A 14341-nucleotide genomic window follows, 5' to 3' on the forward strand; every position below is an offset into this window, starting at 1 on the left:
GGCCATTTAATCTGCTGCTAGAAACCTGTGCACACCCCCGCCTGGCCCGCTTACTTCCTCTTGGCAACTGCACAACAGAAAAGCACTTTGAGAGGAAACAGATCTCTCAGGTCATCTTTATGCCCTGAGGGACCAGATCCCAGGAGGGTGCGTCCTTGTGGAAAGGTACAGTTGGGCTGTAGGTTTGGCTTCTGCTTTAGAGGCAAAAGCTTGGAGTGGGGCAGGCAGGACAGTTATTCTAACGCTGTATGTTATTTCCAAAATGTTTATGGCAAGGAGACTACAGTGAAAGGTATTCAGAGGACACAGCATGGAAGCAAAACCAGGAGACGGTGCTTGCTTCCCCAGCCACCCCAGCACTGATGCTCCTCCTGTCGCAACTGGGCTCAGTCTCTGCTCAGTGGAGGGCTGGGTCTGAGCCCCCAGGGCCCTCCCTCTCTGAAGCTGCTGGTGATATCTGAGAAGGGTAGGAGGGAGAATAGGTGAGGCCAAGGATGTAGGGGTGGGAGGGAGGCATGGAGCACAGTCTGATGCCGTCTGCACAGGCTTAGAGACAGCCTGTGGTTCTGAAGCTAATGGCTCACAGCAGGGTCCCCTCCACCTGTACACACCAGTTGACCTAGTACTTATCCCACTCTGCCCACGTTTGCCCTTCTGTCAGGTTAAGGGGGAAGGTCACCCTCCAGATACACTTTGTGGTTAAGGAAATGCCATCAAAATCCCATTCATGCTTTATCACCTTCGCCCAGCTCCACCTATGTGAGGTCAAGTCGGCCTACCTGGACTGGTCTCCTTCCTGCCCCACTCACACACACCATGTTAAGCTGTAATAAAGCAATAAGGAAATTATCAGATGCCGTAGTGAAGACGACAGGAGGGCAGTCGTCCATGGGCAAGGGGCTTCAAGAAACTTGAAGGAGACAAGAGGTGGATGGGGAACAAAGACCTGCAAGCACAGAAGGGGAAGCCCCAGCTTCAAACAAAACTGTCCCTGGACAGCTAGAGCTGATAGGGAGCAGGTCTTCATGGCAGAGCCTGGCTGGGGCTTGAAGCCATAAACACCAGCTACCATAGAAAGTAGGGTGACAAATGGTGCTAACAATGGGGATGGCAGAAAGAACCACTTGGGATGGGCCCACCATCTCCATCCTCCAGCCCCTACCTGGTCTAAGATCTTAGAGCCAAGCCAAAAAAAAAAAAAGAAAAAAGGCTCGCCCTTAAAGACATTGGCCCTTGTGAACATGCAACAAGTATCAGAATGCCGGGTCCCTTAACCTGTTCTTAGTGCTGTGTTTATACCATAATTGGAGGGCAAACTAGAGAGGGGTTCCTAATCACCAAAAAAATGAGAGTACTGTGCTGGGTCTTGACTCATGCAGGCAGCCTACCGTCCAGTGAACCACAGGATAGGACCTGCCTATGCACAGTACAGGCAGGAAGTCACCGTTGTGATCAAGAGGTCCTCATCCCAGCAGATGCCATATCCATCACACCACATGGTTTGGGCACCATACGCCAAACCAGCAGAGCCTGTCCAACCAGCCCAGGGCTTCCACACCAACAAATCTCACTAGCCACAGCCCATCAGCCACACTGGGAGACTCTGCTTTCCTCTGATAAGACAGAGCTTGCCATCTTTGGCTTCAAAAGTCCTGTCCCTGTTTTCTTCCCGAGAATCTCATCCTTAGAGCATACTGGGCTCTCCACTGGAGCAGGTTCCCTGCTTGGCCATTAGATTTTTCCAAATTCTTTGTTCTCCAGTAATTTTTCTTTCTAATATGCATAAAGCCTTGAGACGCTGGGCCATGGTAGATTATGAAGCTCCCAGTTCATTATCACAAGTGAAAAATTATACGATATAAACTATAAATTCTTCCATATTTCTGAAAGAAGACCACGTGTTTGAAGCCTTTCATCTCTAGGGTTTGTCAAACACAATCCTATCAGGTGTTAGAGTAGTATATGCACATGTGTACAAGTGTTTTAACAGAGGTGTTTCCAACGAACTCTTACATGGAAGCCGGATATGCAGAACTCATTAGCAAGAAGCTGCCGTGGCAGAGCAAGGAAGGGGAGCCAAGGCCCCATCTGCTCAGCTCACCCTGTTTCCCTCCTCCCAACCCCCATTACTTCCTAAAATGACATTTCCAGGAAGCACAAGGGAACAACCCCAACTCACAACAATTATATAACTATATGGGGGAAAAGTGAATATTTTTCCTTTGTAAATTAAATGAGCAATCCTGCTTACCTTCACACTTGTAAACCATGGCCAATAAAATCATGAATAGATCCAGGTAGACAGAAGTCAGCCCCGTCGTCCTCCTCCTCCTCCTCCTTCTTCTCCCTCTTCTTCTTCATCATCATTATCACCATCACCCTCATCTATGTTTAATTAGAGTTAACCATAAGCCAGGGCTAAGCGATTGACATATATTCTATCATTCGACACAAACAATGAAGCCATGGAGCCAATATTGTTATTAGTCACATTTTAAAGAACTTGACCAAGGTCTCCTAGTTAGTGGGTGACAAGGGCCGGGAAGTGAGCCCAGGTCTGCTGGACTTTCTCCTTACATGTTGCTCACCACTGGGCTCCACTAGTCCCCATAATAGCTTTATATAGTTTCTGTGTTTTCTGGATTTTTTACTGCATTTATCACTTTCATAATACGGATATTTTGAGACCCAAAAAGGACAGATAGGAGGAGAGAGTAGATTCCTTAATTCTGGGAGAAGTTGGCAGGCAGGGATGTTCTAAGTGGCTCATCTGGCCCAGGGTCACCATGGAGTAACCCCTACACATGTCCTAAAGGAAAGACTCAGAAGAAATTCCTCACCCCAAGAGAACTAGCACTCTAATCAGCCAGGTCCATCCATCCTTCTTCAGGTTCTTTGCACTCATCAGAAATATTAGAAAAGCTTATTGGTCCTGATATACCAAGCACTGTCCTATAACTACACTGAGAAGAAGGAGAGAAAAGCAGGCAGTGTAAGGGAATTAAAATTCCCAATCTACCAAATCAGACCATGTCTAAAATCAATAAGTCAATGGACAATAGTATATGCATATGATTTTGAAATATGAAGGAAAATAGTAACAGAAACAGATATAATAATTTTAAATTCTTCTCTGGGAAGCAATGATGGGGGAGGCCAAGAGCTAGAATAGAAGAGACTGTGGCATTTTTATAAACATTTAGCACTGTGTGGCTTTTCAAGTCAACTGCCATTATTTCTCTGATTTGTGAAAAAAAAATTACAAAATGAAAGTAATAAAACCTACCCTCCTTAGTGCTCTCCTTTAGCTTAATGTACTCCAGGAAGAAGCTCAGAGAAAATGTGGTGTCATGTGGCTTATGGAGCCATGCAACTTGGGACAGCAGATGGGAGGTACCTGGTGCCATGGGAAGAGCACTGGATCTTGAATCAGAAGGCCTGGGTTCCAATCTTGACCTTGGTTCTCCATGCTCTGTGGTCTTGGACAAGGTGCGTTATCTCTCTGAGCCTCTCTACCCCATAGAGGCAGGTATCCAGACCCCATAGAAGCAACAAGAGGATTAAATGATTTTTATCGCAACCCAGTGATACAAACCAACCTCATAGAGAGGCTGCAAGGCAGAGGGACCTGAGAGGTTTGGGCCAGGTAAATAAGAGTCCTGGAAATATGGGACCTAAATAAATGATACAGGTTTCTCGCCCATGAACCAGGCACTGAGCCTAAACCCAAGTCTCCAGACTTGAGCTGAAATCTCCTCCCTCCCCTATACACCATTCCCAAGTTTCTTTAGACCATGGAGTATGTTTGGGGTTCTGTGGACTCAGAAATGAGGTAAGTGATCCTGATATCAGGCTGCACCCCTCTGAGTGAGGCTCACCCACATCATGAGCCCATCTGACCCTAGCATAGGTCCTCTTGGACAAAACCTTTCCTCAATTCTTTCCAATTAGGAAAAAAAAAAAAAAAAAAAACACACCAAATTACTTTGGCTCAGAATCAAGCCTTAGACCCAAAAGAGAAATTTCCGGCCCTTCCTCCAGGGCGGGGTCCAACTCATCACTGCATCAAGTTTTGTCACAAGTCTGGTCACAGCTGTCTTTTTAGGAAAAGCAGATCTAGCCTTAGAAGAAGTATAGGGCAATTTTTCCCAGCTCCAGACACTTAGAAGAACCCACAGGGGTGGAGGAGCTCATAGCCAGGAGGAGCCTGCCAACTACCCAGTTGCCAAGGGTCCCTTTTCCTCTTCCTCACCCTGAAATCAGAGCCAGCACTGGTTTGGGTGTAAAGAGACCCAATAGATCCATGCTCCCCTGGAACTGCTGTAGGATCTCTTTCTCCTCTCTCCACTTCCTGTGACTAAAGAAACTCAAGTCTCATTCAGACAGCACTATCTTGCTCATATGTCATGGTGTGAAAAGGTAGGAAGAAGCCAAACAAAGCAACCCTGGGCAGAGAGAACACAAAATCCAGAATGGGTCCAAGGCACTCCCACCAGTATTGGGATGCAATGGGGGCTATAGTCTGAAATCTCCCCAAAGGTCCCAAGGAACACAGCCCCTTCCCTCCATAGACAGCACTTAAGGGTGAACACATAGACCTGAAGATTCATTCCCCCAAAAATAAAATTTATTCTTTAGCACTTCATACTTGGCAAGGGTTAATTATCATGTCAATTCATACAGTGATTACATCAATAAAATATTTCTGGTTCAGAGAAGAACCCTTGGGACCAACTTTGATTCCATCAACACAAGGTAAGGGACCAAAGTGGGGGAAGAAGCCAAGGGAGGGTTAAGGGGAATACTTAGCCCGTGATTAAATGTCATTTTCGTTGAGTCAAGCGATTCTCATTTTATTCAAGTGTCCTGGAAATGATGAAGAAGACTCTTTTTTTTTTTTTTTTTTTTTTTTTTTCCATTTTGGGGAATTCTTTTTTGGCCAATGAATAACTCTCAATCACCTGCTTTTAAAAGTATTGTGCAATTTCTAAGTAACCATTTTTAAATATCAGGCTGACACTGCCAATTCCCGCTGGTTAGGGTTTTCTGAATCATCTACAGAAAGACGGCTGTCCTGCTGAGAGCCTGTCTGGGAAACTGGCCTGTATATCCTGTGCCCCAAAGCATCTGTTTCCTCAAAGATGTAGCCAGGGGGCTCAGCGTATGAAGCCAGGCACCTGCTCACATCCTTGGGAGTAAAGCTGATGGTGTATGTGGTCTGGCCCTCCACAGGGATATTTCCTCGGGGGCCCACCCAGGAAGGCTTACAGCTTTTGGTATTGATGGGTGGGTGGGGCACATAGTGGGCCCGCATAGTGGTCAGACAATCCAAGGGCTCAGTGGGAATGTTCAACTGGGGAACGGGCTTGACTAGCTCTGTGCGCATGCCAGGCCACTGCTTGTAGTCGTCCTTGGTGGTAGTGGAGCCTTCAAAGTGGCCACCCTTCTTGACTGAGAGCACCGGTCGGCAGGACTGAGCTGGGGCACCTTTAGGGTATGTGTAATGGGCCTGCACTGTTGTCAGAAGGTCCATCTTTTCTTCAGGAGGGACATAAGTGACAGGAACTTTGGAGAATATCTGGGGTGTGGGCCACGCTTGGTACTTATCTCGAAACTCGGTGGTGTTAGAGAAAGTCGTGTCTAAACCACAGGACCTGGCTGGAGGTTTCAAGCTCTTGGTTGGCTCTCCCATCAGGCCCCGGTAGGATTCTTTGTGGGTGGTAAGGCTTTCAAAGGGGATTTCACAGGGTCTGAACTTCTCTGCTTCATACACAAAGCGCTTCTCCATAGGGTGGGCCACATAGCTCATCTTGTAATTAGTCAGATCCTCCAGCGGTATGTTACAGAGCTTGGGCATGGCCAGAGGCTTACAGCTCATGGTGTTCACTAGGCCCTTTACAGAATAGTCATCCTGGTGTGTAGTTCTACTATCAAACCTGGTTGATGCTGGCCGGTAATGGTGTTCTGGACGAAGCAGCTCTCGTCTTGGTTGGTTCCAAGGTAAGTAATCAGCTGAAAATAAAGCAGAAGTGGTAATTACTTATAAATCAAGGCCACTTAACCTACATGTATTCTAAAGGTCCCCAAAGCCTTAAGCCAGTCTCCAGGGAGATGGTCCTTGAAACAAAGGAAGACTAGAGTAGATCCCTTCACTGCCTCAACACTGGGCTTCATACTTCAACTTTATAGGATTTGCAAGTGAGTATGCAGAACAGATATATTTATAGGAGTCTCATCATAACCCACAATGCTGCATGCAGGGATTTTAGAGAGTCCACAGCTATGGGAGGATCTAAGGATTTGATTCCAGCTGAGGAGTCAACCACCAGTGTACCTTGATCCAAGAATAGTTCTGTTCCTCTATGGGGGAGGTGCCCACTCTGAATCAGCACAGAAAGAGAAGATGCACATGGTGTAGTGAGAAAGGGGATTCACAAGCCACCACTGGTGGGCCACCAGCCAGACCAAGTAGACCTCTCTTTTCAACCTTGGGGTGACCATGATTGTATCCCTATAACCCACACATTTAACCCACATAAATCAAACATGCTGGCCCCAAGGGAATAAGGCATTGCATTGGCTGGTGAGAGAACAGCAGCTGCCACCTGCATAGAGATTATCATGTGATATCTTAATATCTTAATATTCTTAATACTTCCTATATTAACTCATTTAACCTGTGGACAGGTCTAATCAGGTGCTTTCAATATGCCCATTTTATAGATGCAGAAGCAGAGACACAGAGAACTTAGGGAACTTGCCCAAGGTCACTTGGCTAGAAGTGAAAAAGAAGGGCTACAAATCAGGATCCAAAATCCATACTCTGTACCCACTCCACTATCTGATTCTGACAATCAGAGAACACTATATACCAGCTAACTGTGCTAAGGGATTTCCATACATGACCTTGTTTCATCTTACCATAACCCTTTGTGATGAGTATAATTATCTCTATTCTACAGATTTTAAAGAGCAGGACTCAGAGAGGCTAAGAAATTTTTCTTAAAGTCACATGGCTAGGAACTTAAGAATTGGGATTTAAACCACATGATTGACTCCAAAGTCATGCTCTTCTGGCAGCCTATAATACAGTTAGGAGCACCATACATTTAGAGAGAATAAAGACTAATAAAGACTAATGAAAAATAATCAGAGAATTTTTGCAGAAGAATAATTTCAGAATATTTAAAGAATGTAAAGAATCGGTCCATGTATCTAGAGGATATCTGTCTCGAGGGGAACCTTTGCTGTGGGACTGGCATGGCCAAGATAATGTGAGACCTGTACCCAAATAAAAATCTTCCCTAAAGATGATCTCCATGAATCCTGGAGGTTTTGTCTTCAAATTGCACTAGGATCCTTTTAAAGTAACTTCCCCACACAAATCCAAGGACAGCTTTGAAACTAAAAATCAGCAAACTGTACCATCCAAACACCTCGATACTGGTTCCATAATGCTGGGCTCCCACCCAGGTCCTACATTGCCCCCATTGTGTCCATAAATTACCAGATCTAAAAAGTAACCAATATGAAATTCTAGTAAACACTCTGAATCTGAAGGGAGTTCTCCTGCTTACAGCTTTACAAACATTAGAAACAAAAGCAGCTTCTAAGGAGCCTTGGTTATATATAGCCAATATCAGTGGAGTCCATAGGTACACTTTTTAAAAAAAACACCTTTACTGAGATCTAATCTGTATAACACAAAATGCACCATCTTACATTTTTTTAATTATTCAGTAACTTTTACAGAGTTGTACAATCACCAAAATCCAGTTATAGAACATTTCTACCCCAAAAATATCAACCAAGCCCACCTACAGTTAATCTTTAGGGCCATCACCAGCAACCACACAATCTGCTATTGGTCTCCATAGGTGTGTCTTTTCTGGACATTTTATATAAATATAATGGCACAATATATAGTGTTTTGCATTTGGCTTTTTTCATGTAACATAACAATCAAGATTCATCCTTGTTGCAGCATGTAATAGTTCACTCCTTTTATTGCTGAATCATATTACATCATATGGATATACCAAATTTTGTTTATTTATTCAACAACTGATGAATATTTGGGTTGTTTCTACTTGTTGGCTATTGGGAAAATTTCTGTTCTGAACAGTCATAGCCAGGTCTTTGTATGAATATATATTTCATTTTTCTTAGGTATATACCAAGAGAAGAATTGCTAGGTTATATGGCAAAACTATTTTTAACTTTTTAAGATTGTACAAACTTTTCCAAAGTGGATGTACCGTTTTACATTCTCATCAGCAATTTGTGAAGGTTCTAATTCCTCCACATCTTTATCAACACTTTTTTTTTTCATTAGAGACACTATAGTAGGCATTTAGTGGTATCCCACTGCAGCTTAATTTACATTTCCCCAATAATTCATGATGGTAATAGAAAGAAACACAGGAATATGTCCCAAAAGAAAGAACTAGACAAAAACCACAAAAAAAAAAAAGAACTAAACAAAACAGAGATAAGCAACATGTCAGATAGAGAATTCAAAGTAGAAGTCATAAAGATATTCACTGGACCCTAGAGAAGAGTTTTCAGTGAGAACTTAAGTAAAGAGACAGAAAATATTTTTTAAAAAACTAAAAAGAAACAATCACAGCTGAATACATAACTGAAATTAAAAATATACCATGGGGGCACCTGGGCAGCTCAGTGATTCAGCATCTGCCTTCGGCCCAGGTGGTGTTCCCAGGGTCCTAGGATTGAGTCCTACATCAGGCTCCCACAGGGAGCCTACTTCTCCCTCTGCCTATGTCTCTGCCTCTCTCTCTCTGTCTCTCATGAATAAATAAAATCTTTTTTTAAAAAAAGATTAAAAAATATATATACCACAAAGTAATCAACAACAGATTAGTAATCAACAATAGAATAAGTATCTTATTCTTATAGGTCAATAATCTGGGAGGTAGGGTAATGAAAGCAACAAAGCAAAACGCAAAGAGAAAAGAGAATATTTAAAAATGAGGATAAGTTAAGGAACATCTGCAACATCATCGAGCATAATAAAGTTAACACTACTGAAGTCCCAAGAGAAGGGGAGAGAGATAAGGGGGTGGAAAATCTATTTGAAGAAATAATAGCTGAAGGTTTTCCTAATCAAGGGGATGAAATAGACATCCCAGGTTCAGGAGGCACTGAGAGCCCCTAACGAGATGAACCCAATGAGGTCCACATCTAGACATATAACAGTTAAAATCTCAAAGATTAAAGATAAAAAATCTTAAGAGCAGCAAGAGAAATCAGTTATATACCAGGGAAACCCCATAAGATTGTGAGCTGATTTTTCAGCAGAAACTTTGCAGGCCAGCATGGCATGATATATTCAAAGTACTAAAAGGGATAAAACCTATAATCAGGAACACTCCACCTAGCAAGGCTATCATTCAGAACTGAAGGAGAGAAAGAATTTCCCAAACAAACAAAAGGTAAGAGTTCATCACCACTAACCTAGACTAACAAGAAAGGTTGAAGTGACTTCTTTAAGTGGAAAGAAAGTGCTACAACTAGAAGAAAATTATGAAAGGAAAAAAATTCACAAGTAAAAGGAAACATAGTAAAGGTAGTATATTAATCACCTATGATGCCAGTATGGAGGTTAAAACACAAAAGTAGTAAGACCAATTATATCCACAAAATACTAGTCAAGGGATACACAAAATAAAAAGGTGTAAAATACGACATCAAGTACATAAAATGTAGGTGGGGAAGCAAAATTTAGTGCTTTTAGAATGTATTCAAACTTAAGTGATCACCAATTTAAAATTGGTGTATAGCCAGCCATACACAGAGGAGGTTGTATATGGACCCAATAATAACCATAAGCCAAAAACTTATAACACAAAAAAAATAAGGAGTAAGGAATCCAAGCATAGCACTAAAGAAAGAAAGCCATCATGCCACAAGGGAAGAGAACAAACCACAAGAGAAGAAGAAAGGAATGGAATTACAAAAACAACCAGAAAACAATTAACAAAATGGCAATAAGTAGATCCCAGGACCACCAGTGGATTCACAGGTGAATTCCACCAGTTAAGAAGAGCTAATACCTATTCTCAAACTATTCCAAAAAAATAGAAGAGGAAGAAAAGTGTCTAAACACATTCTATGAAGCATTACCCTGATACCAAAACCAGACAAAGACACTATGAAAAAACCCTGATGAACACAGGTACAAATATCCTGAACAAAATATTAGCAAGCCACATTCAAAAATACGTTAAAAGGATCATTTGCCATAATCAACTGGGACTTATTCCAAGGATGCAAGGATGATTCAATATTCACTAATCAATCAACATGAAACACCATATCAACAAAAAGAATAAAAACCATATAATCATCTCAAAAGATTTTTTTTTAAAAAAAGCGTTTGACAGTATTCAACATCCATTCATGATAAAAAAAAATACCTCAACAAAGTGGGTTTAGAAGGAACATACTTCCCTCATAAATACATACATATATAAAGCCTATATATGAAAAATCCACAGTTAACATCATCTTCAATGGTGAAAACCTGAGAGATTTTCCTCTAAGACCAGGAATAAGAGAAGGATGTCCACTCTTTCACTTTTATTCAGCATTGTACTAGAAACCCTAGTCCCAGCAATCAGACAAGAGAAAGAAATAAAGGGTATCCAGATTAGCAAGGAAGAAGTTAAATTGTCATTATTTGCAGATGACATAATACTATACATAAAAAAATCCTAGATTCCACCAAAACTACTAGAATAAATGAATTCAGTAGAGTTAGAGAAAACAAAATTAATACACAGAAATCAGTTGTGTTTCTATACAGTAATAACAAAGTAGCGAAAAAGAAAAATTAAAACAACATTATTTACAAGTGTGCCAAAACAAATAAAATTCCTGGGCAGCCTGGGTGGCTCAGCGGTTTAGCGCCACCTTCAGCCCAGGGCCTGATCCTGGAAACCCGGGATCAAGTCCCATGTTGGGCTCCCTGCATGGAGCCTGCTTCTCCCTCCGTCTATCTCTCATGAATAAATAAAATCTTTTTTTAAAAATTCCTAGGAACAAAATTAACTAAGGAGGTCTTTTAACAAAAGACCTGTACCCTGAAAAGTATAAAATACTGATGAAAAAAATTAATGACACAAATGGAAAGATATTCCATGGATTGGAAGAATATTGTTAAGATGTCCATATTACACAAAGTAATCTACAGATTCAACACAATCTCTATCAAAATACCAATAGCGTTTTTCACAGAACTAGAACAAATAATCCCACAATTTGTGGGGAACCACAATGCAAACCCAAACAGCCAAAGCAATCTTGAGAAAGAAAAAGGCTAGGGACCCAGCCAGAAGTGGAGGCATGGTGTGTGAGGGTAGTGCCTGGCTCGTGGTTGCTGCCCAGTACTTGTTGGAGCGAAGAACAAGAGCACAGAGTGGACAGAGTGGACATGGGAAGAGAAGAGGCGAGCTAAAGATGAAGATGCCTATTATTTTGAGATCTACTCACACTGCTGAATGTACATCTGATTTATTATGAGAGCTGTATGGAACTCCATGAAGACACCTTCCACAGTTTACTAGTTGATTTCTGGACTAGTCTCACCCAGGCTGCCCCCCAAACCTACCACTTGCCGCCATGAATGACATTGCAGTAAACATGTATGTCACTTTACAAAGTTATGAGAGAATTGCTTTGTGATTTCCTAGGTTTGGTAATGCTGTCCCAGGAGATATGCAGGTAGGTAATTTATTACTTTGCCTAAGAAGTGGTAGATTAGTCTTCAAGAGTGGCTGTAACAGTCTTCACTGTTACCACATGTTATGAAGCTACAGCATTGGACATGACCCAGCTTTCTGATGTTTGCTAATATAACAAGTACAAATTGTTCTCTTGTTTCAATTTGAACTTGTTTGGTTACTCATGAGGTTTTGAACATCTTTCTTATGCTAATTAGTCTTTATCTTTCTTGTATAAAACCACAGTCTGCCTATTTTCCTGTTGGTTTACCTTATATTTTCTTGCTGCTTATCTGCATACACATTGACAATATTAGTTTATTGTTGTTTTGGGGAATGGCAAATATCCTCCAGTTCTGTCAGCTGTCTACTAACTTACCATAATGTCCTTTACTTATCAGACATCTTCAACCTAACAAAATATTGATTGGGAATGAAATGAATTTTTAGAATAGTTTAGGAAAAAAAAACAAACATAGTCATATTAAGTTATAATCTACAAGCATGGACTGTCTCTCTGTTATTCATATGATTTCAAATATCCTTTGAGTTTTAAAGTTTTGTCTTTGGAAATCCCAAGTATTTTTATTCTTGTATAGTTAATTTTCAGATATTTCATAGCTTTTGTTTCTATTTTGAGCGATGTATTATTATAACTGATCTTGCATCCAGCACAATTGCAAGATCCCCTTAATAGTGTTAACAGTTTGTGATTAAGCCTGCCTTTGGATTGACTATTTTTGTCTTAGGCAGACTCGAATGCCATTTAGTAAACAGAGAAACACGAAAAGACTTGAACAAAATAAAAAGTTCATTGCTTATACACACACACACACACACACACACACACACACAAGGCTAAAAGAGAAACATGAAAAGACTTGAAAATAAAAAGTTCATTGCTTATACACACACACACACACACACACACAAGGCTAAATCTATCACAATTCTAGATTTCAAGATTACTACAACACTATAGTGTTCAAAACATTTTGGTACTTGCACAAAAATAGACTCACAAATCAATAGACAGAATTCAGAGCCCAGACATATATATACATGATGAATTAATCTATGGCAAAGGAGGCAAGAAAATGCAATTGGAAAAAGACTCTTTCCAATAAATGGTTCTGGAAAACCTGGATAGCTACATGCAAAACAATGAAACTGGACCACTTTCTTAAATCATATACAAAAATAAATCAAAATGGATTAAACACCAAAATGTGACACCTCAAACCATCGAACTACTAAAATATAGGCAGCAATCTCTTGAACAAATTAAGGACGATTTTCCTGGATCTGTCTCCTCAAGCAAGGGAAACAAAATCAAAAATAATCTCTTGAGACAAAATCAAACTAAAAAGCTTTTGTACAGCAAAGAAGACCATCAATAAGATGAAATGGTGACATACAGAATAGGGGAAGATATTTGCAAATCATATTTCTGATAAGAGATTATTATCCAAAATATATAAAGAACTCATACAACTCAATAGCAAAATAAACTCAATTTTTAAAATGGGCAGAGGACCTAAATAGTCATTTTTCCAAAGAAGACATATAGATGGCCAAGAGACACATGAAAAGTTGTTCAACATCACCAATCATTAGGGAAACGCAAATCAAAACCATAATAAGATATTACCTCACACCAGTCAGAATGGCTAGTATCAAAAATACAAGAAAAAACAAACGTTGGTGAGGATATAAAGAAAAAAAGGTATCTTTGTATACTGTTGGTGGAAACTCAACCAAATTAAGTGAATTGATGCAGTCACTCTGGAAAACATTATGGAGGTTCCTCAAAAATTTTTAAATAGAAATATTACATGATCCAATAATTCCATTCCTGGGTATTCACCCAAAGAAAATAAAAACACTAATTTGAAAAGACATGTGCATCCCTATGTTTATTGCTTTACTTACAATAGCCAAAATATGGAAGCAACCCAAGTGTCTGCTTATAGATGAATGAATAAAGATACCAGGGGTATATATACAGTGGAATACTACCCATGAAAAAGCATGAAATCCTGCCACGTGTGAAAACATGGATTAACCTAGAGGATATTTCACTAAGTGAAATAAGTCAAAGACAATACTATACGATTTTGCATGTACATGGAATCTGAAAAACAAAACAAACAACAAAAACCAGACTCTTAAATACAGAGAACTGGTGGGTTGCCAAAAGGGTAGTGACTTGGGAAAATGGGTGAAGGAGATTAAGAAATACAAACTTCCAGTTATAAGTCACAGGGATGCAAAGTATAGTGTAGGGAATATAGTTCATAATATAATATACTTACCATGATGAGAATTTTATAATGTATATAATTATTGAATCACTATATTATACACCTGAAATTAATTTATTATATATCAACTGTATACTTCAATTAACATTAAAAAAATTTTTAAGTAACAATGTTGAATACCTCTGCATGTGTTTATTAGCCATTCATATGTTCTTTTTTGGTAAAATGTCTTCTCAAGTTATTTGCCCATTTTTTTAAATTGTCATCTTACTATTAAGTTATGTCTTATTTGCATATTCTGGATACACATCTTATACTAGATAAGTGATTTAT

General features: G+C 40.2%; 1 protein-coding gene across 3 annotated transcripts in view; it reads right to left on the reverse strand.

Moving 5' to 3' along the window:
- Positions 1 to 4605: 4605 nt before the first annotated feature.
- Positions 4606 to 14341, reverse strand: part of SAXO1 (stabilizer of axonemal microtubules 1) — a 103805-nt gene continuing 94069 nt past the window's right edge. For all 3 annotated transcript variants that reach the window (XM_025432903.3, XM_025432904.3, XM_049116159.1), the window contains one exon: positions 4606 to 6012. In XM_025432903.3, the coding sequence (XP_025288688.1) occupies positions 5009 to 6012 (1004 nt within the window). In that variant the 3' untranslated portion in view covers positions 4606 to 5008. The remainder of the gene's footprint in view (positions 6013 to 14341) is intronic.

This window comes from Canis lupus, chromosome 11, assembly GCF_003254725.2.
Source record: "Canis lupus dingo isolate Sandy chromosome 11, ASM325472v2, whole genome shotgun sequence".
Lineage (NCBI taxonomy): Eukaryota > Metazoa > Chordata > Mammalia > Carnivora > Canidae > Canis > Canis lupus.